This window comes from Lutra lutra, chromosome 4, assembly GCF_902655055.1.
Source record: "Lutra lutra chromosome 4, mLutLut1.2, whole genome shotgun sequence".
NCBI lineage: Eukaryota > Metazoa > Chordata > Mammalia > Carnivora > Mustelidae > Lutra > Lutra lutra.
In genome coordinates this window covers 159,746,264-159,772,549 of record NC_062281.1, presented here as the reverse complement: position 1 = coordinate 159,772,549, position 26,286 = coordinate 159,746,264, and the positions used below count along the sequence as shown (strand labels likewise).

General features: G+C 53.9%; 1 protein-coding gene across 1 annotated transcript in view; it reads right to left on the bottom strand.

The window, feature by feature from the left end:
• TRABD2B (TraB domain containing 2B) overlaps window positions 1-25,630 on the bottom strand; it is a 202,953-nt gene extending 177,323 nt beyond the window's left edge. The window contains exons 1-2 of the mRNA XM_047727571.1: window positions 24,954-25,630; window positions 22,378-22,938 (exon numbers count right to left, since the gene is read on the bottom strand). Of these exons, the coding sequence (XP_047583527.1) occupies window positions 22,378-22,938; window positions 24,954-25,055 (663 nt within the window). The 5' untranslated portion in view covers window positions 25,056-25,630. The remainder of the gene's footprint in view (window positions 1-22,377; window positions 22,939-24,953) is intronic.
• Window positions 25,631-26,286: the final 656 nt, after the last annotated feature.

Here is a 26,286-nt window from a genome sequence, read left to right as displayed (position 1 = left end):
GAATCATGCAGCCCCCAAGATATCAGGCAGTCTCCACCATTAACTCCTCATTAACATAGGAAATGGGCTCTGCTTACCATTCCTGACCTCCACTATTATCACTGAAGCCTGGGGGTTTTGTTTGCTTGTTAGTTTTCTTTCCCCAGCCGATCCACAGGTGGGGGGCTGACATCTCCCGACCTGGGGTGGGTGCAAATACGCGGTCCTGGGCACGTCTGCTCTCGCAGGCAGGGGTGCGGCAGGCAGCAGAACGGGCATATCTTCCCCTCAACCCACCTTGGGCACTTTCTAGCACGCTGACACTCCTGCTCAGCCTGTCACACGTAGCATCCACGAGATCTTTACACCTTGCAAGAATGGAACCACACCACCTTTCAGAGAGTCAGTCCAACAGTGACCTGCTCAAGGTCACACAGCCAGCCAGGCACAGACTTGGGATTTGAACCCAGGCCTCCCAGCACCCATTTCACAGAAAAGAAAATAGGCCAGGAGGGAGCCACAGTTTGTGCAAGTCATACCCTAGGGATCGCTGAGTGACTGATCTACGCCAGCTTCTAAGGAAGGGACTTCCTCCAGCCATCTCCTCTCCCCTGCACCTAGCCTAGGGCCAGGCTCAGGCAGATGAATGAATGAAGGTGTGGCCATAAAGTCTGAAAAGATCAGATCTCATTTGAAGCAAAGACCAAATATAATCAGAATTCACAAACCTGGTCTCTGCAGAACCAGCCATGGGTTTCAGCAGGACAAGCAACGAAAGTTGCCAGGTCCCAGGGGAAGCCAGTAGCGATGTCGCCCACCCCACTGTGTCCTCATGACCAAGACAGGGGCACAGGCCCGCCCTTGAGGCTACCCCTTCACCATGCCTGACTGAACACCACTGTCCCCACGCCCTCATTCCATCCCTTCTTCCCGGTTGGCCAGATCCCTTTTGCAACACGTACAGGGAAGGCTCCTACAGGCCTCTCCTCAGATTCTGTCCAGTCTTGACCCAAGTTCAACTACTTATCCTCTTGAAGACCTCAACAAATACTGGTGAACAAATGACTGGGTCCATGGTTGAATTATCAGAGGCTTCTACTGTCTTAAATTCTCATCATCCAACCCCTGGGCAATTTTATTACACATCTCTTCACTCCACAAATATTTATTCAGTCCTTACTACATAAGGGGCACGGTGCTAGGCTCTGGCATACAGCAAGCAGCAAAGAAGAGCACCACTCCAACAGGCCCATTGACCTAGGTCTCCTTTTCTCTCCATTTGAACACTTTTGCGCTTATTTTCGAATTACCCTTCTACAGCTGGTCTGAGTCTCCTCTCTCCGTACTCAGCAACTTTCAGCACCTCCCACTGCCTACTGAGAAATGCTTAAATTCCTTACACTGACGCTGAAGACCTCCTGACACTGAGCTGACCCCTCTATCTCTAGCCTCCTCCCTGGTCCACCAGTCCTTCTTTCCCTCTATAACCTATGGGCCAGCCCCTGCCTGAGATGCCCTTCTCATCAGCACCAACCCACTACCGCTGTGTAACAAACCATCCCGAAGGTTTTGCAGCTTTAGTCAATAAGCACTTACTTTCACCATGGGTCGGTCGGGAGCCAGCTGATCAGGATGAGCGTGGCTGGGTTCAAGCTGCAGCTTGACCCTCCGTCAAGGCGGAGGCTCAGGGCTGGCGCGTTCACTCTGGGCCCCAGCCCCGAGGGGCAAAAGCCGCACGATGGCAGAGGCATGAGAGGGTGCTCGCCTCCCATCTATGAACATCTCCCTGGCCAGAGCATGTCTACACGACGGAGCCCAAAGTCCAGGAACCAGTGAGTACACTCACCCCAACATGAAGCCAAAGCAAGTCACAAGGCCAAACCCTCCATCACTAGAGCCCGGGGAGTGAACATTTTTTCCAGCAGTAATCCAAGTTAACACCCCACTGCTGCCTAAGGAAACTGGACAGGCGGTAAGAGATCGGGCTTTGGAAATTGAAGGCCTGAGTTTGGGTCAGGGCTACATACCCGACTTTCTGAGGACCTCTAATACAGTTTCCTCTCCCAGTACCGCACTCATGCAGTACGTGGGCACTGAGAACCTACCGTGTGTAGGAATACCATGCCAGCCCCTGAGTCAGACGGGGAATCAATCAGTTATATCCCGGCTCCCCTGGTGCTATGAATGAGGCTCCTCTCCCTCTCAATGCCAGCTCTCTCATCCACAAAGTAGGGGGAAGAAACCTGGCAATACACAAGAAAACAGTGGGACACAGGTGGCCTTGGATGCAGTTATAATGGAGAACACAGAACACCACTTCTACACAGAATGCCACTTCTCCCATAAGCCCCGGCTAGTGAATCCTGCAGAAAGCGATCACTCACCGATCTAAATCCCTGAAACAATTACCATGAGGTCCTCCAAACAATGAGAATTTGCTAAGATTCCCCATGGGCCAGGTAGGCCTAGTTGGCCATAGCTCCCTGCCCTCATACACACTACCTCCCAGAGGGAAGAAAGGTGGCTTCTTCCTGCATTCCTACAGTGCCCAGCTCAGCACCATGCCCACCACAGGTGACCGGAGCCTCCTGGTGCCCAAGGCTCGGGAACCTCCTAGGTCAGTCTCTCACGATTTCCTGGAAACAGCCTCAAAGACCGAGATTGCCACCAAAGCCCCCACCCCAAGCCAGAAAGAAAAATGCAGTTAATGAGAGCGATCTGGACTTTTCTTTGCATCCCTACCACCGCTCCACCTCCACCCTAGGGTGAGACCTCCCGAAGTGATTCAGGTTACAGTGAGGATGTAGCATATCGACTTTGTTAGAGGGTATGCTTTGGTGGTACCTCATGGCCCCCGTTCTGGGGGACAGGCCATAATTTGACTTTTCCAACCCTTTCTCCCTCCAATTCCTTAACAGAAGAAGCCTTGACCACATGGCCCAGCAGGTGCCCTTCAAATTCACAGCTCTGTTTCCACCTCTTCCAGGGAGTTCTCCTGATGACTCCAGGTATCCTGGGGACACATGCGTTCTCTCTGGGAGCCAACTGTACATGTCTGGTTCTGTCCTCTTCACCCACATTCTGTCCCCTTACTACGTTTATGTCTTACCTGCTCACCCACACAGGGACCGCGGCCCACACCAAAGACAGCATTGCATGGTAGCTGGTGTTGACCACTCACTGACTGCCTTTCCTGCAAAGGTAAGTCAACGCCAGCCAACCCAGGCTTACTCGGCGGGAGCTAGGACAGGAAAAGCTAGACTCCTGGAGGCTGGGTGCTGGGAGAGGCACGAGGGCATCCAACACAGGGCCTGGTAGCCAGGACCCTCGGGAACTGGCCCTCGATCTGCACCCAGACTGCCTGCCGTGGCCATCCACCATCGGCATCTCCTAATTCAACAGTGTAAATCCTGAGAAGGGCAATGTCTGAATCAACAGACTACTGCTCAGGTCCTTGCAAGTGCAAGATATAGCCCGAAGGTGCTCCTAACCCTGGTCCTGACAGAGAGTCTCAAAGCGGAGCTTCTCTGATGAGTTCGCAGGATCTAAACTTTCACCACCGAAAAGCGCTCCTTCCCCAGCCTCCCCTAACTGCAGTAGGGGCACTAGCATGGATCCACATGTGCAAGCGCGTGCCGGTGTTTTTCCTCTCCACCAGCAGCTCACCAGATGCCTTGCAAGTTCCACCTCCAAAAGTGAGCCAAGCCCACCTTCCCCTGTTCCCCGGCAGGTCCAAGCCACCATTATCCCTCCGCCACACCCACACGGTCTCCCAGCTTCCTCTACTCTGGCGCCCAGGAGAGCCCATCAGGATCGCCCCTGCTTCAAACCAATGGCTTCAACTGTTGGAAGGAAATCCAAACACCTTCCTGGGATTGGAAGGTCTCACTCCACCTCCTCTCTGCTCCACCTCCTGACGCTGTCCTGTGCACAAAGGGCTCCGGTCACAACATTCTATCTGTTCCTTCAATGAACCCCAGGGCCGTGGCATCTGCTATTCCTTCTGCCCCAAACGGGCTTGCCCCAGGTGTACATGGCTAGCTCCTCCTTACCCTCGAGATTCAGCTAGAAAGGCACCTTCTCCCCAGAGCCTAAGCAAACAAAGCAGCTGCCCCACTCTGGCTTCCTGCCTCTGCCCCTGCACTGTGCTTTCTCCCTAACTGATTGCCTTTTTTGTTGTTGCTGTTCTTTATATCCTTATCACACTCTGAATTTACTTACTTATTTATTCATTATTAAATCCTCACTCAAAAATTCCGTGTAGGACAAGAATCTTTTCTGTCACCTTCACCACTTTATTTTCAGCATCTGCGAGAGTACCCAGCAAATAGCAACCATTCAAAACACATCAACTGGAGGGGGAGCAAAACTCCCCCTTCCTTAGGCATGGGATGCTCATAGTGACTGTTTTCCAGCATGTACAGTATGGAAAGATGGGGGCGGGGAGGGAAGAGTAACTTCATAGTGGAGAAATCAGACAAACACTGCTCAGCCAGGTGGTCAAGATCAGTATCAACAGTGATGAGCCAGTTCATAGTGTGTGCCCTTGACATGATATCTCTGGTCTTCCTCCCTTGAATGCATAGCATCCAATAATAAGAAAAACACCCAAACAAGTCCCAATTGAGGGACACATATCTGGTTAATACTCAATGTCAAGGTCATCAAAAACAAGGGAAGTCTGAGAAATTCTCATAGCCGAGAGAAGTCAAAGCCAAGATGACAGTAAACAATATGGTATCCTGGATGGGATCCTGGAACAGAAAATGGACCTTAGGGAAACACTGAGGAAATCTGAATGAAGTCTGGACTTTAGTTCATAAGAAAGCATCATCAGTATTGGTGCACTCATCAGGAGAAATGTACCATATATATTTTTTAAAGAAACGCACCATATTAATGTTAGATCTCAGTAAGAGGGCGAACTGGGTACTATTTCTCAATAATTCTGCAAATCCAAAACTGCTCTAAAATTTTAAAAATTTTATTTAAAAAAACACTTGTTAGGTGACTGTAAGAATTCCCTGAGCCCAGACTCCAGCAATGATGTCAGAAAAGAGAGGAACTCCTGAAATATGGTAAGTGGTCAGTGCTACTGTGTGCGTAGCTTTGCTTTGTCAACCGCATATCCTGAGACGTTATGAAGGCAGACATCAGCCCTCCCCTCGCTGAACTTGCACTGTTTCAAAATGAGGCAAGTTGGGGTCAATGAAAAAAATAACAAATCCTGCCCTCTCGGAGGATGAATCACATTTTCCCACTGCTCTTAAGTCAATCCAGCCGCAAGCACAGTTCCGGCTTAGCAGTGAGCTCCTAACTGAGCTGGGGGTTCATGTGCCACCCACAGTGAAGATGGCCCAACATGACACTCTCTCCCAAAGGGTCAAATTGTATGGTACAGACTACAAATGGCACAGATGTTCAGCAAGGACAAAGTGTGGGAGTTGGGGCAATCAAGGAGGCCTTCCTGCAGGAAGGGCCAGGCTAGATCTGGAAGAAGAGAGGATTTACATAGACAGGATGAAGGAGGGAGGGCATGCTGGGCCAGGATCATAGCATAAGCAGAGCCAGGGTGTCCAGGTCCACCTGCAGGGAGCGGTCTGATGAGGGCTGTGGTGTCCCCCAGGAGAGCTGTGGAAGAGGAAGTTGCTAAGCTGAGCCCAGCTGGACCAGAGAAAACTTTGAAATCCTCCCAGACTTTGAAGGCCAGGAATCAACACCTCCTCCTTCCTGAAATGCCTGGGTTACAGTAAGCCCTCCCTCCGCCCTCCCCTAGCTCTCAAACTTGGCTTCCTTCTTCCTTTTCACGGGCTGTTTGCAGTCCTGTCCCATCTCTCCCACCTACCTGTAAGCCTCCCTGGGCAAGGTCCTTTTCTACCTGCCCTAGAGGGTCCTGCACACAGTAACGGCTCAAAGAAACATCTGGCGAATGGCTAAAAGGAAGAGATCTTTAAAGATGGGGCACAACCTAAGACACCAGGACCCTACCCATCCTACAACAGGGAGGCCTGCCAGGTCTGTTGAAAGTCCACACTAAATAGAACAGATGATGCTTCCTCCACCATCTCACTGGTCCTCTCTCCCCGCTCTGTGCTTTCCTTCAGCACTCACCCCACCCCTGAACCCCTGACCCTGTCCCTTGTCCATCACTCTCAGCCATTCACCAAACATTAGCTAGCTGACCAACGTGCCAGGTACGTTCTAGGTGCTAAGGATACAAGTCATACAGACAGAGATTTCCACTCTCACAGGGTCGACATTCCAATGATCGGGTCAAGGGCAAAAGGAAAATAAGTAAGTAAAATACACGGAATGCCAATTGGTGACAGGTGCCATTGGAGGAAAAAGGGAAGGACAGGGAGTTTGAGGGAGTGATTTGAAATTTTTAATAGGTGGCCATGGGAGACCTCATTTGAGCAAAGGCCTGAGGGAGGTGGGGGCAGGGATTTTTTTTCCTTCTGTGTTTACTGACCCATGCCTGGCACCGAGAGCAGTACCTGGCATGCAGCAGGCAGGGAAGAATGAGGGCGGGAATGAGGGTGTGGGGAAGGGTAATTAATTTTTTAATTAAACTTCTTATTTTTATTTTGAGATAATTAGAGATTCACATGCAGCTGTCAGAAGGAATACCCTTCACCCAATTTCCCCCTATGGTGACATCTTACATGACCACAGTACAATACCAAAACCAGGAAAGTGACATGGAGACAAGGCACCGATGTGAGTCAGATTACCCCAGTTTGACACATACACGCTGTGTACATGTGAGTGGTGTATTTAGTTCCATGCAATTGTAAGGATTAATCCATTTTTAAGGCACAATGAGGAGCCAACTTGGAAGTGTCCACAGTTGAAGGAAAGAGGGGTGAAGGGAATCACCGTCACTCAGAAGGCTGGGCACTCTCACACAGGGGAGCTCCATTCAACTCCCACGGCCACCCTAAGAAGGCAGGTATTCCAATCCCCATTTTATATATGTGAAAACTGAGGGGCTCAGAGAAGGTATGTATATATTGGAAGCCACACAGTTGATAGGCAGAGACCAGAACCCCAAACCCATGACTGTCTGGTTCCTTCCCTGGGCTCTTTCCTGAACGCAACAAGGGCCTGCACAGAAAAGCAGAGGAAGGAGATATCCAGCGGAAGGCCAGGCTCCAGCACACACTGGAAAAGAGAGGATGTGATGGAGGGATTGATGAAGAAGTCTCTGGGATTCTAAGTCAGAGAGAACAGAAGTCTCACTCACAGAAAGAAGACTGGAGAGCTAGAGCGTTCCAAAGCAGGCGAGAAGGGGGATGTCCTGGCTCAGCGCAGATCTGCTGTGTGGTCTTGGGCAAGTCAATGTATATCTCTGGGCTCTCATCCCTCACTGTACAGGAGTGAGAATGGCCACCCATCCCATTTGCTCTAAGGCCAAAGAGAGATGAAAAGGTGGCTCTTGAAAAGCAGAAGTGCCGGAGCAACTGCCAAAACCAGAATGAAGAACTCAACCCAGCGGCCCAGACCGCCTGTGGTCTCCCAACGAGAATGACTGGCTCGCTCTCCCAAAGATAAAAATGCCGAATTGAGGTCAGCACACACAGAGAATCTCACTTTGTTTATAAGAGGCGGAGAGTGTGTGTTCCTATTAAATGCCTTCAAATCTCAGCGATGATGAGAGACCCAAGGCTGTTTACCACTGTGGATATTTACTTCCCTCATATACAAATCAGCTTGGGGGCCGTCAGAGCCGACGGCCCCTCACACGGCCGGCGTCTGCCACCCCGCCACCCCGGCTCTTCCCCAGTGCCCACACATGGTTTGAATTTATGGGTTTTAGCAGCTTTCATTTATATTGTGTGAGGATCACGGAATGACCAGCAAACAGAAGCTCTGTTCTAGGCCCTGGAAAAAAAACATGGAAGTGTGAGGATGGAGGGGTAGGGGCGCTGGGAAGATCCCTCCAACCCCAGGAGAAGTGGCTCCCACCCACGGGGTGACCCAGTGGAAGCCCCGAGGGCCCCCGCGGGACTGGAGGATCAGTGCAAAACCATAGCCCCACAGAGACGGCCGGAGCGTGAAGGCGAGAAGGCGCTCAGGGGCCACCGCCACGCAGGGCCAAACGCCTGGGTGCCACGGTGGGAAACGCGGGCCGCTGCCTAGATGTTTCGCCTCCTGCAACCAAACATCTGGAAATCTGGGAACAATGTGGGGTGCGGTTAGGGACTTTCTGTTTTCCTCCCGGATACTCAGGCGATGATGTGTGATAGAGCTGGTAATTTTACAGCGACACCCAGCATCCCTACGTGACACTGGGAGCCAGGCCCTTGGCAAACCCAGATTCATCAGAGGAGGCTCCTGCCCTCAAAGAACTTCGGTCTGTATAAACATATAAAAGACAATAAAATAAAAAATGCCCTTTCCCAGTGAGGTCAGGGCCAGTTTAGAAAGTGGCTCTGCCGCAGCAGGGGTGTGGTTTTTGGTCTATGGGAGCTCACTCACACCTGCTAACGGCCGCTAACGGCTGTCTGAGAGGGGAGGGAGCTTCCCGGGTCACACTGCTGGACTCCCAACCCAGTGCTCTCACTATTTAAGGACGATTTATAGACCGCAGAGCCCTCTGACCCCCACTTCGGCTTGAGGAACATTCAGGAACCACCTGCCTCTGCCTCACGCCACTCCCATTCTGAACAGGTGGAATCCTCCAAGTCAGCCATCAAAAGGGTCGCATGAAATGCAGGGCCCTGTTGTCCCACAGTAACTACTTTAGAAATGGGGGTCAGGGACTCCGACTCCCCGGCAAAAGACCCTGTGATACAGAACTACAGCTGGTCTCATTCAGCTGCCAGACACTTGTAGGATCTAGTTCTGAGAGAAAGAAAACACCCCCAAATTCCTTCCTATTCCAGAAGCTGAGAGTCCTCCTTTGGCTCAGCAGTGAGAACATCCTGGATCCGATGAGAGGAAAGACCCTCCTACGTCATCTCCTTCCTTCAAGCCAAGGGGCTTGAGAATTTCCAGGCAGGCCTGGGTCTGATGAATGAATGAATTGCAAAGTACAGGAGTGGGGGACAGTGCCCCCGCAACACACCCTGGATCAAGCCCAAACTTCTTAACGGGTTGGTGAAGGCTCCACGATGTGGCCCGTGAGCCTCTCTGGCCAATCCCCTGGTCTCCCATGGCCCCTGTAGACATTCTCCACATGTAAGGACAGTTCCTCATCTGGGATCAGTATCACCAGTGCCAGCCCCATACACGCTGTCCCTCCTGACCCTGGGAACACTATCTGTCCTCTCTACCAAGTACTGGTGGCATTATACTAAAGTCAAGCCAGGTACTGATGAGGAGGGGGTCATCTACCGTCTACCAATGGAATATCTTCACCAGCAAAGACAGTTCCTGGACAGCAAGGACACAGTCCCCTCCACCTTGGTAGCATCTGTAGAACTTGCAGAATTCCTGAACCCCCGCAGAGGCCCAGCCGCCATGGGGGTGGAGGCTCAGGCTCAGCGCTCACCAAGGACACACAAGTAGGAGCTGCTATTCTGTCCATCTCCTGACACACATAACAGGGACTCTATAGGCCCGGGGGCTGGGGGTGGCCCTCTGTCCCATTTCCTGCTCCCACACCCACACTGGAGAGCTGGGCAGAGCAGCGATGTTACAATCGTAGACCTTCACTTCATCTGGGCCCTCAGCCTGCCCTGCCATCCCCTCACCAGCCAAGGCCACCTTCTGCCCTCGGTCCTCAGCAGAGCCTCACTACTCCCCCAGGTCCTGGCCAATGGCCCTGCTCCCCCTCTTCTAACCAGAGCTGCAGCCTTCCTCAGGAGGGAACCTCAGAGGTCTCAACTCCCTGCCCCTCCCAACCTCTTACACCCCTGGTCTGGAAGAAGTGTGCCCTCTCCCCTCCAGACTCCAGTTCCTTTCAGCAGATGCCTGGAAATTGGGAGTCCAGGCTCTGCTGCCAGTCTTCTGGTTTAAATGCTAGATCCTCCATCCACTGGCTGTGTCCCCTCGAGTAAACGCATTAATCCTTCTATGGCTCAGTCTTCTCCCCTACAAAATGGGGCTGAGAAACCATAGCTGCCTGGGACACGGCAGTGAGGACGAGGTGGGGCAGTGCAGGTGGCAGCCTCAGGCCCAGCCCCAGTGCCACTGCAGGGAAGCCACCTCTCCCCTCCAGTCTCCTCCACCATGGCTTCCCCTCCAGCCCCACAGTCATCGCCAAACCCCAGAGCGTGGACCTGCGCCTGGCACCGCGTCGCTCCCGCTGGCGCTCATCCAACAAACAGTGAAGGCAGGGATGAATGGACGAACAGTTTCGTAGTAGCTAAACCCATTAGCAACGCATTGACAGGGTACAGGTATCCCTTGCTCTGGGAAAATTCACTTTACGCCACTTCTCTTTTACAGAAGACCTACATTAGTTCCTGTTTTCACCAACCAGAAGAAATCTGAAGAGGATTCCTTTAGGAAAAGGGGCAAGAAGGGGAAGTAGCACGCAGTATTTGTTTGGTAGCGAGCCATCAGAGAGGGGCCGAGAGCTCCGGGAGCAGCAGACCAAGAGGCCCACCCCACCGCGCTCCTCCGGGGGAACCGCACTCAGCATGTCAGCACCAAGCCACCACAGCTACGGGAGGTGCCTGGGAGTACCTGTGCCTTATCTTGGGTGTGCACCGGTTAGCAAGATGTGTGCTAAGTATCAGGAAAGCTTGAGAGGTTATTTTCTGGGTCTGGGCACGCTCACAAGTTTTTCCATATAAGTTAACGACGATTGCTTCTTTGCTTTGCGCCATAGGAACTCCCCGCTGCGGGATCGCAGGAGAAAGAGAAAGAGAAGAGGAAAAATACCTGCACACTGAGTACTACTGAGAGCACAGAGTGCTCGGGGGTTAATCAAGTCCTTTCCAGGCTTTATCCCTCGATTCTCCCCACGACTCGGAGTTGCTGCTGTTAACATTCAACTGAACTCTGCAGTGGAGGGAAAGGACCCTTAGATAGGGAATCTGCCCAGGTCATGATCGAACCCGTGACAGAGCTGGGCTCCGAGCCTGGGTCTCCAGCCTACATTTTTCAATCACTCTGTCTAGTGTGTCCTTACTCCAGGGAGCAGTGGGAGATCACAGGGAAGCCAAACCAGAAAGGACGCAGTTGGACATTATACACCACAGATGGTCAGCAAAAAAGGATCACGCTCTGGGTGGTCGGGCCCCACGGTTCCAGTCAGGTCAGCCAAGCATACGCATCCCTGCTCTGGGTGATGCTCAGGGCTTGAGAGCCTAAGAGATCAAGGACCATCTTCCCTGCGGGCTGGGTTTCACCTCAAGACCGTGTGAACATGAGCCAATCACAATCATTACAAGGACCACGACTTCAACCAGCAGGGCTAGCATTCAGCACCTCGAGCTGCGTGCCAGGCGCTCGGGCGAGGTGGTTTGTAGGCATTACCTCATTTACTCTTCACAACACACCAGGGGGGATATACTATGCGAACCCCGTTTTGTCAGATGTGAAAACATACCCCAGCCCTCCAGCCAAAGTGATGCAGTGGGAATTCCGAATCCAGGCCGGTCTCTCTATGAATGCAGAAGATCTAAGCACAAATCCTGGCTCCACCATTTTGCACAAAGTACTTAGCCTCAATTTCCTCAAAATGCTGAAAATGATAGCTGCCTTTCAGGACTGTTTTAGGAATGTACTGTGACACACCAGGGACCTAGCGGGGGACAGGCACTAAGCAACAATGGCTCTCTTGGGGGCTGGGTAGGAAAAGGCAGAATCAAGTTAACAGAGGGAGGGATGGAAACACTTCTCTGCCTGCCCTCTGCATGTTCCCAACCTGGCAATTCTGACTAACAGTCCACTTGCTTCCCCTCATGCCTTTTTGCCACGCCCATCTCCAGGGTCCCAGAGCCCCTTCAACCGGCAAGATCTCCACCAAGAACCCTGCATTCCTTTCTCACCACACTCCTGGCAAAACTACACAGATGGGAGCAGAATAATAGGAAACCACCTGCCAGACTACCAGCAGGCCTAGGCATGGGGCTTATGTCATGCTGGGTCAACTAAACATCCCAGTCAAGGTCAAGTACAATGACCAAGTATTATTACCACTGAGGTCCAGCAGGGTCTCAGTTTACCCTTCCCACCACCAACCCAGAGCTCTTCCAGAGGAACCGCAGCCCCACTAGCGGGTCTGGTGTTGGAAAATGTCTCATAATCCAACGGATGCTTCCAGCCACCCAGCTGGAGAGGCAGGGGGAGTGAAGCTTTGGGAGTCGAAAGAAAAGGAAGGAGGGGCAGGAAACTGAGGTAGGCCCTCAAAGGTGTCCTCGTGGGGGAGGGGAGGAAGAGCGGTAAAGCCAAAGACTGAAAATTGCAAAGCGGGATGCAAATGATTGGAATTACCTCTGCCAAGTACACTTTTGTCTCCTCTCAGACTCAAGGCTGAGCAGTTCAAGAAATAGAAACCCTGCGAACCAAGGCTGAGCCAGAGAGATTTCCAAAAGGCTTTCTCTGCCCGCATCTTCCTTTTCAAAGGGCTTTAAAATGGGACCGAGACTTGAATGACGAATGGCCTAGAAGGCGCATTAAGACCCCAGGAGGTAATACCGGCCAGGAAACTTTAAATAACCTTAATAGGGAGGAAGCAGGTAAGTCCTTGAAACAGAAGAAGCGGAAGGGGAAAAAAGCCTCGCCTTTTAACTTTGCCCTGCGGCTTCCCGGGCAGGGCTGGCCCCGGTGGGCGCGGCTCGCCCAGAGGTGCGGCTCCTGCCACCCGCCGCGGCCCCTCCCGCCCGCCGCACTTGTAAAGAAACGTGCACTTGAGCTCGCGGGGCCAGAGAGCTGGCCGCGCGGCCGGGGCAAAGCAGACCCAGCTCCCAGACCGCCGGGCTCCATCCTGCGCTCGTTCCCAAGGGGAGGCAGGCTGCGGCCGCGGAGGGCAGACCCCAAGCCGGCCGTTTCATTCGGTCTCTCCTGGCCGCAGCCCACGCAGCAGGACAGCGGGTCCCGCCCCTGCGTCCGGTGTAGGCACCGCCAGTCTCCCGGGCCTAGCACCCCGCAGCACCGGCTTGCTAACTTTTATTACTCCTTAAGATCTCGACCTCATCTAGGCTTCCTCCGGAAAGCCTTCCCAGATCTTCCCAGGACAATGTCCCCCCAACACCAGGTTATAGGCCGCGACCTCCCTCAACCTCCTCCCCACTCCAAAAGGAAGCAGCTGCCGGAAAAAGCAACATCATTCTTGCTCACCTTTTGATGTCCAGCACTTATCCCAATGTCTGGCACAAAGTGGGAGCTACAGAGCATTTCTCGTGCTAATTTAAAAATCCAACAGTAAGTGTGAGCTAGAGTTTCCTGAGTGCGAGTTTTGCATCTGGTACTGTACTACAGTGCTTTACACTAAGCAAGAAATCCTCCAACGGCAGGATGAAGTTGACTGAGGAGAAGACTGAGGCACAGAAATGTCATATACCTAGTCCAAGGTTACTGACACTCCCAAGAAATTCAGTAATCCTGGACACTGAAGGAGCCTGGGGCTGTCGCCAGCCAAGGCTTTGCAGAAGTGGGGGTTCTGAGCGGAGTCTGTGCCCCTGCTGTGTAAATAAAGACTAAGTCTTATTTTTAAAGGTAAAGTTCAGACCAGGATGTTCCTCTGAATGAGCGAGGCAGGGAGGACGCTTTACACAAAAGATTTAAGAGCAAATGAGAAGCAAATCTTAACACTTCCCCCTGCTCTTCCTGACCCGATGGGAAGAGTGAACCCCAAGAATAAAAGGTGACAAACAAGGTCTCAGGACTCAGGGCAGGGGAGCTATTTGCCCTGCCTGTAGGGGAGGGAGGAGGTGGTCAGGTACTGATCTGAAATCTCCCACCTTACCGAGTCAGGGGAGGGACAGACCCCCACCAGCAGGTGCCACTGCACCTGTCCTGTCGTCCCAGGCTGTCACCCGAAGGTGGCACAGGGCTCCGGGTTGCATGGGCCTGGCCTGTGACCTGGCTTTTTTCAGGGGTACTCAGGCATTCGTGGGGGGGGGGGGGTGTCCCGGTGCAACTCACCCACTGATACAGTCTGAATGTGTCTTCCTCACCCTAATTCATATGTTGAAGCCCGAGCCCCCACAATGATGGTATTGGGAGATGGAGAGTTTATGAGATAATTCAGTTTAGAAGAGGTCATGAAGGTGGGGGTCCTTGTGACGGGCTTAGTGCCCTTATGAGAAGAGACATCAGAATGTCTCAGCAGCTCTTTCCCACTTTCAACTCAACTCATCTCTCTCTCTCCCCTACCTCTCTTGCTCTCTCCACCTCTCCCACCCCAATCTCAGACTTCCAGCCTCCAGCAAAGTAAATTTCTGTTGTTTGAGCCACTGGGTCTACGGGATTCTGTTATCCTAGCAGTCCGCAGACTGAGACACCCATCGATCCTCCGAAGACACAATGCTTTTTTGCAATATATACAAATATTGAATCAGTACGCTGTATACCTGAATGTTATGTTAATTATACCTCAATTTAAAAAAGACATAAATAAGTAAATGAAAAAGTCCCACAGTGCTGAAAATCCATTCCATCACACCATCTAAACACAAACTGCTAAGTTAGCATTAGGTGGCGTCTGCCCACAGCATACAATCTAGCGACCACGGATTAAAGTCTGGCTATAAAGGGGCATTGGAAGAGTCCAGGCTTTAAAAATGATTGCTCTTAGGAATCCTAACCACTTCAGAGGAGTCCGAGTCAGCCGAACAATAAATACTGGAAAGGGCTGTCAGGTAGAGGGAACAGCAGAAGCCTGTGCATGGAGGCATGACCAAGGACGGTGTGGCAGGGAGGGAGGGAGCAAGAACTAGAAGAGGTCAGCACCATGGGGGCCCAAAATCCAAGTAGCCAGTAAGGGATAAAATAAAACATTTTAAACGGAAAATAAAGTGGGACAGTAGTGAGCCTGGAGAGGCTCAAGTGTGCTCTGGATAGTAAAGAGGAGGGGGGAAAAGAGCCCTTTGTTTGCAAGTAACAGATGAGGAAGAGAAAACAAAGTGTTCTAGGATGGAGAGAGAGAGAAATCCAGTAGGGCCCACGGATGTCACAAAGTGCTGACCAAATGGGCCAACAATGGGACTGAACTCTTCTGCTGTCTCAGGTAGGAAGTCTGAGGACTTTCGGTGAATACAGAGGCCAAGAGGCGGCCCCTTCTTAGCATCCAGGGCTGCCAACACCCCAACCACAGAATACACCGCAAAGCCCCAACTTTAGAACAGGAGCACATTCTGTCTATTTTGTAATCAATTGTGAGCTTAGCTGGTGCTAGATTTTGAATCGCGGTCTATTAGGAAAGAAAAGACTGTCTCGGTAATACTTACAAAGTAAAATATGTGTGGAGAGAATATCATAAAATCTCATAAGAAGAAATTCCGCAGAGGGAAAGAACACAGAACAGACATGGCTGGGTCACCAGGGAAAGCTTCGGCCTGAGTCTTCTGGAGTAGATTAGATTTAGGAGCATTCTGGGAGGACTTCTTGGAGGAGGCACAGCTTTGAGCGGAGCCTTGGAAATCGCACAAGATTCAGAATTAGAAGAGAAAGGGAGGAAATTCCTGGAGAGGGAGGGGACTCAGGAAAGCAACAGTGTTTCCAAGCTTGGGGCAACAGTTTTGTGTTCCAGCGGATATACTGTGTAGATTTAAAAGCCTGTGATCTCAAGGAGCTGCTAGGCGAGACAGCTTGGCAGCCGCTGAGCACAACTGAAGGCTGGGCCACCAGCTGCCTGTGGATTAAGTAGGCGGACAGAGAGCCAGTGATGGGGGATAAAAGGGAGTGAAGTGGATACTACTTAGAAGCAAACTCAAGGGGGGAAGAACGCTGCCAGGCCACGGCTGTCCTCGCATTCTTCAGCTTCCTCCCTTGGAAAGCTGCATTACCAGGCGACCTCTTCCTGGCTTTGAGAGATGTCCAAATGGGAACTATTAACAAAGGCACATTCCCATTTTTATCTCTGTCACAGAGTGCTTCCCCGCTCACGCTTTCTCCCTGTGGCCCGGGATCGGGTTGGCGGGTTGTGGGAAGGAGATCAATGTGTTTGCCGATGGGGCTTCTTGGAATTCTTGAGGACTGGTCCCTTCCAACTCTTAACATTTTAGAAGTCTGTGTCTATGAGCTGAAAATTCTTCAAAGCTCAGCGGCTAGGATTTCATGATGTGAAGATTCTTCGAGTCAAAAAATGCCTCTGAGCCTCATGTTCTAAGATTTCACCATTCTTAGATTCCCCAAGCCGCCGGGTCCTGGCGTATGATTCAGAGAGTATGCAAGTGTGGAAGACTTCACGCTGTGAGCTTCTGATCCCAAGACTAGACTATTTCATGACATCTTGGTCACCTCTGGCTTTCTGGCCTCGCTCTCCTTTGATGGTGGTACCTAAGCCATCCTGTGTGTCTGCTCCTGAGTTTGTTTTCCTCCTGCCACATGTTGGGAAAATATATTCCATGTTCAAGTGTGAGTTACCCAGGTCAGAGAGAGCGGACAGAGCCTTCCGAGACAGCAGGGATTCTCTGCAAATCGCTCTCCGTGCACACAAAGAACCTGGGATTACGCATGCTGGGGTCAGTGCTAGGGGGTCCCCAGAGGGACTTCCGTACCACTTCCGTACCATGTGACACACATTGGCTGAACAGCTCCCAACCACAGAGCTCCAGTAGGAGACAGCAGGTGGGGTGGGCAAAGGTGAAGCTGGAGGACTCTTGTCTCTCGGTCTAGGATCTGGTGTTACTAGGCCAGCTTGTTCTGATCCAACTCTGACTGAGGGGCTCGCACCCCCTGGGTGACCTCTGGGGAGAAGAGGATTCAGCATGACCTGGGAGCCTCGGGGAGGTGTCTGTTCCCTTCATTCCTAGAAGGGCACAAAGATCTGATAGGAGGCCCTGAGTAGGGACCAGAGCTGCAGGCTCGAGGGACCAGGGTCTTTGCTGCTGTGGCTGCTGTGGAGGCTTGGGGAGGGTGGGAGGACTTGAGAATGGCCACTCCTGCAGGATGGGAAATGAGAGACATGTTCTGAAAGATGGGCACATACAATAGGAAGAGAAAGGAAGAACAGTCTCCTTGTGAGGTGTGGAGAACCAGGACGCAAGAGAGACTAATACACAGGTGCTCTATGCCTCAGTTGCTACAGCTTTAAAATGGGACTAATGATCCCCACTCTCCCTGGCTGGACAGTGAATTCTGCAACTAAAGACTAGGCCATTCCCAGGTCTGCCCCCAGCACTGCACGGCCCAGCACAGGAAGGCACTCTGGCTGAGTGAGTGAGGAAGCCAGTGACGGAAGGAGCCCCAGGGAAGGAGAGGCTCCGAGGCTGGGCAGGTGTCCAGGGGCTATGCCACAGCAGGCTGGGCTCTCTGCTCCACAGACTGGCAGCGGGAGGCAGCAGGATCACCTACCGGAACCAACAGGCTTCCAGATAATTAGGTATCAGCAGCGGCCTGCCGAAGATTAGACTATCAGCCCCGCCCAGGCTCAAACCTCAGGGTGGCCCCGGGCCTTTAAGATGTGGGGGCCAGAGACGAGTGCCGGAGAAGTGAGAGTGGTGCTGACCCTGGAAATTATCCAGCCCACCCCTCGAGGGACAGAGGGAGCAACCGAGGCCCAGAGAGGGAAAAGGACTAGCCCAAAGTTACAGGCAAGGGAGGAATGAGGTGAGGGCTAGAGCCTGCTTTGTATGTGCACTACCCGCTTGATGATGTTGACATTTTGTGTCTCCGTAGGAATGCACCGAGCTATTCAAGTTCAAGGAGGAGGTTCCTCACTGTGGCTTATACAGTCCCCATTCATTCACTCATCCCTTAGTGCAAGATGGCCGAAGGGAAGCAGGATGGTCATAACATGATGTCTGACCATTCATTCATTCATTCTTTCATTCCCCAAGTATTTGTTGAGCACCTAATAACATGTGCTGGCCCCTCAGGGTATAAGTACAGGCACTCTGACTATAAGGAGACTCTTCTTTGTTCAACCGTGCTGACTTAGCCAGTGTTAGGGGCACAGATTCACAGTGGTTCCTTGGAAAGCTAGGGACTCCTTCCAAGAACGCAACTCATGCGCAGAGTATCTTTGGGAATTTCTGTTTTCGAATCACCTTCAGATCCAATTTATAAGCCAAGGAGAAAATCAATTTGGGCCCATTTCAATGATCTCTATCATATTTTATTTCATTTTTGGCAAAAAATGATTATCTCCCCCAATTCCAACACACACACACACACACACACACACACACACACGTCACCAGGTAGTGTCATCTGACTACTAAAAACAAAAATGAACTCATCTTTCAGATGCCTGAAAAGCTTGGGCTCTAGCATCAGACACACCTGAGTTGGAATGCTGAGTCCCCCAGCGTGGCTGTGTGAGCACCGCCCCCATTTATTGTCTGTGAAAGAGACATGACAATATGACTTGTCACATCTCCGTGAGCACCAGAGAATATGTACTTATGAGGTATAACACAGGGCCCTGTGTGGAGGCAGAGCTCAATCAATGATGGTTTCGTGGTTTCTAACTCTTTAGTGAGGGGCTGAAGAATTTTACAAACACTCTGGACGCCCTTGGCCACCATGCCTGAGGGCTCAGGCACCCACATCGGGTGGGTAACATCCACATGTCTGTTACAACACAGCCAAGTACAGAATGGCGGGGTCCTTGCTATGTTGTGCCTGGAGAGAATTAGAGGCATTCTCATCCAGTGTGTCCACTGTTCCGGGTGGGGGAGGACTGAGGCCCCCTAGAGGGAGAAGGACGTCCCCTGATCAGCCCCGCTAGTTAGTGGCAGCCAGTGCCAGTCTCGGGAGGCAGCCGACAGAGCCGATTGAAATCTGCAGATCCCAAGACTGTCACAAGATCTGGACTCAAGGCTCAGGCATCCCCAGGTCCCCGTGGGCAGGGGCTGCCACCACCCCACTCCAGCGTTGCTCTGTTCTACAAAGGATGGGCGTGGATATGGCTGATGGAGAAGGTGCCACAGGGCAGAGATGAGGCGTCCCCTGGCACCTTCCTCTTCCCCTGTCCTGGAGCCCTGCCCTAACTGTTTCCCAAGCACAGGACCTACATTGAAGTAGTCATTTTACACACAAGCAGTGTCTTCTCATTGCCTCACAAAACCCGCTCGATTGTGGAAGGCTGGTCACCCCTGCCCCATCTGACAGACGGCAACACCAAGTTATACCTGAGTCATTGGCTTTAGAGCCAGAGCAGGGACTGAAACCCAGAAGCAAGTCTGCTATCTCTCAGCTGCTGTGTGAGCTGTCTAACACAGCAGGGCCTTCATCATCATCACTCCAGCCCCATAGCCAAACAAAATACTTTCTCTGTAAGTAGAAGTGCTCCAAGAAGTAAAATGTTAGGCCCCTGAGCCCTAAAGGGGAGAAAGAAACAACAGGAAGGACTGAAGGAAGAATCGGAGAAGGACAGGAAATGTGGAATGGGCACGGGGCAGCAGGAAGTGGGAAGGCTTCATTTAGGGCCAGCTAGACTGGCTCTGTGCCTCATCAGCCACGTGACCTTGGGCAAGTAGTCCAGACTTTCTGAGCGCTCACCTGAGCCAGCATCCACCAAAATGGAAAAGCTGCCTCCTGCGTGCAGGGGGCCTGGCAGGTGGAATGGAGTCCAACTGTCCCGTGGAATGTCAGGCCTGGAAGGGGCTTCAATAATGACCTAATCCCGGCATCTCATCTCACAGGCAGGAAAAAACAGGCCAAGAGATGGGAACTGACTTGCCCAAGGTCACACTGCAAACCCACGTTCATGCTGGGCCCAGCCCTCTCAGTTTATATTGAAATCAGAGACCAGCCACGTTTTCAGGGGCTCCTCCTCCCCATGGAATCCTAAAATGTATGCTTTCTTTCTCTACTTAGCAAAGGAAACATGTGCAATGTCTGCCTAAAAGAAAATATAAAAATTTGAGAAATACTAAAACTCAAACGAAAACCCTAGCTCTTAACAAAAAGTCTCTCTCTTTAAAGGTTCCTTTTTCCCGCCTTCCTCTCTCATTGTTTCCCCGCACCAAATATTTTGCAATAACAGTAATGCTGAGAGGAAAGAAAAAATAAAAATCTGATGCACTTAACAGATATTTTGGTACAATAATGCATCACAGATGTTCATATCAAACTGTGCACGCGCACATACAATTTTACGGAGAAGGCTGCTCGTTTCTGACTTTGGGGTTGAGGACCCTTAACACGGCCATCCGCCCAAGCCCTGGAATCCCTCCCTTCCCAGTCAGCCCGCAGCTGCCTACGGGGATAGAGGAGAGATTTCAGCACCTCGCTCCAAAATGATAACAGGACAAATTGGCGGGGGTCGGACACTCTGGCAGGTGGTGAAGGGTGTGCAGATTAGGGAACCAAGAGGAGTCCTGCTTTCTTTTGTTCCGGGCTTGCTTCCTACAGCCCTCTTGAGGAGCCCGACCCAAGAACAATTTTAAGAGCGCGCCCAGGCTGGTGGATGGGGTGGGCGCATTTTTGAAACCAGAGATTTGAGTCCGTTTGATCTTCAAACATGGGCTTTGGAGACTGTCAGCGGGCTCCTTGCTGGCCGATAAATGGCTCTCAGGAACTTTTCCTAAAACGTAACTTCACACACTTGCCAGCAAATGTTTTCAACCTACCAAAGCCGTCATTTGGTTGAACAGCAATGTTTCCAGACACCGAAGAAAGATAGTTTTGTTGTTTTAAGAGAGACAGATTAAAGCCAGGGGCTCTTGCACCAGAGGGCTTTCTAGGCTCCCTCTAGCTCTCCTCCGATTCCTCTGCGGTTGGTACAAAGAGGGTGCGGACAGTGATCTCGGATTCCCCACCTCCCCTGCCTAAAAAAGATATCGAGGCCAGACGTGAGGTCTCTGAACAGAGAGGCCTCCCACAAACCTGCCTCCAAAATGAGATGGGCGGTGAGCGCTGTGGAGCCCGACACAGATAATATCAGCTCCCGAGGCTGGCAAGAGAAAAGTCACTTCAGAGGGAGAAAGCCGCTATGTGCAGAGGCTTCAGGGCCCGGGCCAGAGAATGCACAGGATTTTCCCCCGTGGAGAAGGAGTCAGGCGTAGTCAGAACCCTGCGGGGCGTGACTAACTGCCCCAATATTCCTGCCACTGGGGCCCTCTGGGTAAGGACTCCACAATTATGGGAGAGCCAGCAGGAGAACCGACAAACCCTCCTTTCATTTGGCCGGCAAATCAATCTGGCTTCTTACCTCCCTGGGGACAATATTGCATTTCCCCTGGAAAAACAAAGGCCAGAAGATCTCCAAAGGGGGATCGGTTTCGGCCACTGTTTCCCTGGGGAAGAGTCTGCCACATCCTGGGAGCGGCAAGCAGGTCTGGTCCCAGTGGTAGTTTCTAGCCTGGCCAACTTCTGAGGTTGCCTCCTGAACGGAGAAGCATGCCTTGGGGGCCGCACCCCACCCGGCACGTTGGCCCAAGCCCTGTTTTTGCGCCACCTTGCCGGAGCCACCAGCCCTGACGTGGAGCCCCCGTCTCCAGATTGACAGCCTGTCCTCCAGGCACAGATGTGAACTCCTTGTTCCCAGGGTCTCCGAGCTGAGTTTGGGGCCAGGGAGTTACAAGTGACCTCTGCCCACGGAGATGGGGCTTTTAATGACATTTTGCTGGATCGGGTCTCTGGCAGCCGGAGACTTTAAACCCCCAAAGCTCTTCCCTTCCCCCACTGCCCCTACTCTCGAGGTCCAGAAACCAGAACTGTCAACCTTTAAGTGAACAGACTGCTCTGAAATTATTAACCCCAAAACTCTCCTTGTTGACTTTCTCCAGGCCCAGGTAGGCAGTCCGAGGGTCGCCTAGAGCCATGCAAGAGCGGGCCCAGGCTGGTGGATGGGGTGGGCAACTCAGAAGTGCTTAACCCTCAACAGCCAGCCAGAGCCACGGGGCACCGGGTCCGCAACACGTCCCCTGACCCCAAAGCTGCAGGAACCACGACTCCCTCTGCCCACCCTCTGTCCATACACGCTGCTGCCCAGGTGGGCTCACGGAACCGCCTCAGGACAGCCTCCTGCTCCTGAGACCCCAGGAAGCCTCAGGGAAGCTGGACATAAACCTACAGCTTGCTCTTTTTGTTTTCCTCACTCTGATGCTCCCAGGAAAATTCTTTCCGCTCAGGCAAGCACAGCAAGTGGGGAGTGCCTAAACCCAACAGGTAGCACGCTGACATAGAAGCAGACACCCCAACTCTTAGCCCGAATTCTAGCACATGCCAGCTTGCCCCCGACCCGCCACTCAAGTCGCCCGAGAGGTGATGCCCCACCAGAAAGAACCTCTCCCATAGGAAAGAGCCTCTCCCATAGGAAGGCTCCTGAAGGAGGAAGGCCATCGGAGAGAAGGACAGCAGGGCTGCCCGGTTCAGCCAAGCGCCTACCTGGGAGAAGTTGAGCCCATTAAGAGGGTGGCACTGCTCCTCCACCCGCTCCACGGCCCCGGTGCTCTTCTTCATCCTCTCGGCCTGCTGGGCCAGGTAGAGATCCAGCACGGGCACGCCGCGGGAGCGCACATCCGTCTCCGTGAGCGAGTTGACCATGAGCATCACCCACACGGGTCTCTTGCGCTCCCAGTTGCCGGCGATGGCGTTGAACAAGTAGTCAGCATAGAGCCCCTTGCCCCGCTGCGCCGGTGTCATCCACGAGGGCATCATCAGCTTCACATAGTCCAGGTGGCGCTTCAGGCGCCAGTAGAGCTCCCGCGGCAGCACGTCCTGCAGGTTCTCGCCGTGCGGGAGCAGCTGGCAGCTGGCCAGCGCCGAGATGGTGTAGGGGTCGGTCAGGTCCAGCTCAAAGTAGACTCGAGCGCTGGCCTGAAAGGCTGCCTTGGAGTTGTCCGGGATGAAGTCCCACACGCGCGTGTAGGGCACGTGGATGGTGCCAAAAAGGTACGCCGGGGGGTCACGCCGGATCGTCCACAGGAAGGAGTTCAGCTCCCTCTGCTGCAGTGGGAGAGAAGGCAGGCAGTGAGGCGGCAGGCAGTGCAGGAAACCAGGGGTAGCCCAGGGAGACGCGGGTGGGGGTGGGTTGGGAGGCAGAGGCCCCCAAGGGCTCAGGGCAAGAGCAAGGACTTCGGAAGCAGGAAGACCTACATTCAAATGCGGCCTTTGCCCTGTCTTAGCTGCATGATCTTAAGCACACTGTTCCACTTTCCACAGACTCGGTTTCCCCATCTGTGAAATGGGGGTGAGAGCAGCACCTCAGGGGAGGGTGACAAGATAAAACACCCGTTAGTGAGCCCTGAGAGCAGCGCCAGGCACAGAGGAGGCACACACCAAAGGAAGCTCTCGTTCCGATTAGCTTTCCCTGTGAGGGCCAAGGACCGCCGCAGCACCTGAGAACATTCGTGCCCGGCCAAGCCAAACCTTCCCCGGTGGTGTTCCGTGTGGACGGTGGGGGAGAGGGGGACCAAGAGTCCTGCTCTGGCAAGAAGGGAGGAAGTCATATAACTTTTAAATCCAGCCATTAGAAGATACATGCCAAGAGCACTTTGAAAGCAGAACACCTATTAAAAATAGCACACCTATTTAAACAGCTACTTCCCATTCACCGGGGCGGATCCGGCATTCTAGTCGGAGGGAAGGCCTGGAGTGTATGCTGCTTGGCTCCACCACAGATGAGAAAGCACTTTAAAGCTGCAGGCTAAAACTCGGACTTAGTCCCAAGAAAGGTACATACCCTGGGGCTTCCGGCTCCTCCCCTAAAACACTATACCTGGCCTCAACTCCAACTCTGTCATCTTCTAAGATCTGAAGCTCTGAGAAGTGTTTGTGGGGGTGAGGAGGGGCATGGACACAGAGGTCCTTTCTCCAGATCTAGCACGAGACCAGGACTTAAGGCACACAAGAAAGAGACTATCATTTCTCCCAGGCAAAGTCATTTTCCAACCAGAAAAGCCCCTGGACGGGCTATGACCACCTGCAGCCCGAGGTCAACCTATAAAATGTTTCTGCCTGATTCCAGCACAAATGAAAACTGTGTGACAAGGTGGGTGGGAGATCATTACCTTATTTTACTAACAACTAAAAATCGTGAATCCTAGCATAGGGGAGCTAGACTTGCCCCGCGCTCCCAGCTGGCCACCGACCTCCCAGTTCCGGCGAAAATCAGGACGCTGGAGGTGCACCTTGCCCAAGGTCAACTACTCCCTGCTAACCCAGCAGTGAACGAGGACCCTACAAAGCCTTTTCCTGCTCCCCGGCCTCCAAATAAGTGTTATTTTCAATGCATCAATTTACACTTGGAGGGAGGGAGACTGAGAGAAATCAAGGGATTCTGTCGTTGAGAAGGAAAATTTAGAAGAACCAGTAATTACTCAGCTCCCAAGGAGATATTAGGCCAGCATGCCCTGGCACTTCCTTTTCCTCTCCTCTGGAATCTTCCTCCTTTTCGTGAAATGGGGGCAGTTAGGAGACTGGGTGCTGGGCCCTGGGCTGGAGAGGGAGACAGAGATGGGAACCAGCACCAGGGAGAAAGTTTAGGTTAGAGTGGGAGGACCGGGGAGAGAGAAGCCTGTGAGAGGGACAGAGTGGAAATTGGAGAGAGGAAAGGTCTGATGGAAGTCAGCACAGAGAAGGACAAGGGATGGTAGAAACAGAGTCAGAAGTGGGCAGAGAGCAAGCAGAAGGGTAAAGACAGGATAAAGTAAGAAAGAAGCGAGTCAAAGGGGTAGAGGAAGGAAACGTCCAAGCAGGACCAGGAGCGAAAGTCGAGGAGAGCCCGAGAGCGTCAGCGTGTGGAGAAGGAGCTGGAGAGGGAGCGCCCCATCTCGGCTCCCGGCGCGGAGCTGGAGCCCGGGCGGCAGGAGCCGGGGAAGGGCGCCCGAGGCAGCGCCCGGCGAGCAGAGATGGAGCGGGTGGGCTGAGGTGGGTGCGGAAGGCAGGACCCCCCAGCCCTCGTCCCCACGGGTTGGAGTGGCTGGGCGGCCGGGAGAGTGGCTGGGCAGGCGCTCGCTCACCGATCCGGGCGGCCGGCACTGTCCTCCGTCCGGGGGCTGCGGGCGGGCGCGGGCGGTGGCGAGGAGGGCGGCGAGCAGCGGCCCCGCCAGGGCGGCGTGCATCCTGCCGGGGCCCGCGGGACGCGGGGACCCTCCTGGGCGGCGCCCCCTCGGCGGGGCGGGGAGCCCCCAGCTGGGCACGGAGGTTCCTCCGGGACGCGGGGCTCCAGCGGCGGGATGCTGGGAGCCCTCTGGGGCGGGGCTGGGGGTCCCTGCCGGACCTGGGGGTCCCTCTGGGGCGGGGCTCCGTCTGCTGGAAGAGGGGGACCCTCTGAGGCGGGGCCCCTCCCCAGGCGCGCAGCCCCGTTGGCCGAGTCCGGGGTTCTGAGAGCGCGCGGGTCCCGGAGCGCGCCGACGTCCCGGAGCTGCGTCGCGGTCCAGGGGCGCGCGGGGTCCCGGGGCGGTACCGGGCTCCCAGGGCTCGCGGGGTCCCGGGTTACGCGGGGAGCCGGGCGCGCAAGGGTCCCAGGGGTGCGCGGCGCTCCAGGGGGCGCGCGGTGGGACAAGTGCGGCGGCTGGCGCTGCGGGGCGGGGGTCGGGTCTGGGGCGCCCGGCTGCCCCAGAGCCGGGCTCAGAGGGGCGGCGGGCGGCCGCGCGGCCGCTGCCCGGGCTCCGCCATGCTGCTCCGCGGCCGGGAGGGAGGGAGGGAGGAGGGCGGGAGAGCGGCGCGGAGCCGGGCCGGGCGGGGGGCTGGGGCCGCCGGGGCGGGGGGAGGGGAGGACCCGGCGCGGGGGGCGGGGGGCCGGGGCCGCGCCGGGCCGCGCCGGGCCGGGCCGGGCCGCAGGGAGTCGGGGCGAGCTCCGCGCCCGGGCGCAGCGAGGCGGGGTCTGATGGGCATGGCAGGCGCTCGCTCGCTCCTCTCTCGCTCCCTCGCTCGCTCCCTCACACACGCGCGGAGGGAGGCGAAGCCCGCAGCAGCCACTTCCCCACTTTCCAAACTTCCCAGCGCAACTTTTTCCTCTCCTCCCCTGCCCGTGCCTCCTCCTCCCCCATCGCTCCCCCTTCCCCTGGCCCGCTCCCCGCCGGCCGTAGCTTCCGTGCGCTGCCACCAGGGGGCTCCCGGGCCGAGGCTCCGCTCGGCCAACTTCAGTGGGCTCTTCCGTGGACAGGGCTGGGCGATGAATTCGGGGACGCGGACCAGCATCCCCTAAAGCATCTGATTCGCAGGTCCTGGCGGGAGTTAACAGCGAAAGAGGCAGGAGTGGGCAGGCACTCGCAGACTGGGGGGGAAGGCAGCACTCAAAGGGAAACCAGGAAAGCTGGTAATTACAACTTTGTATCACACTGCTCCTGG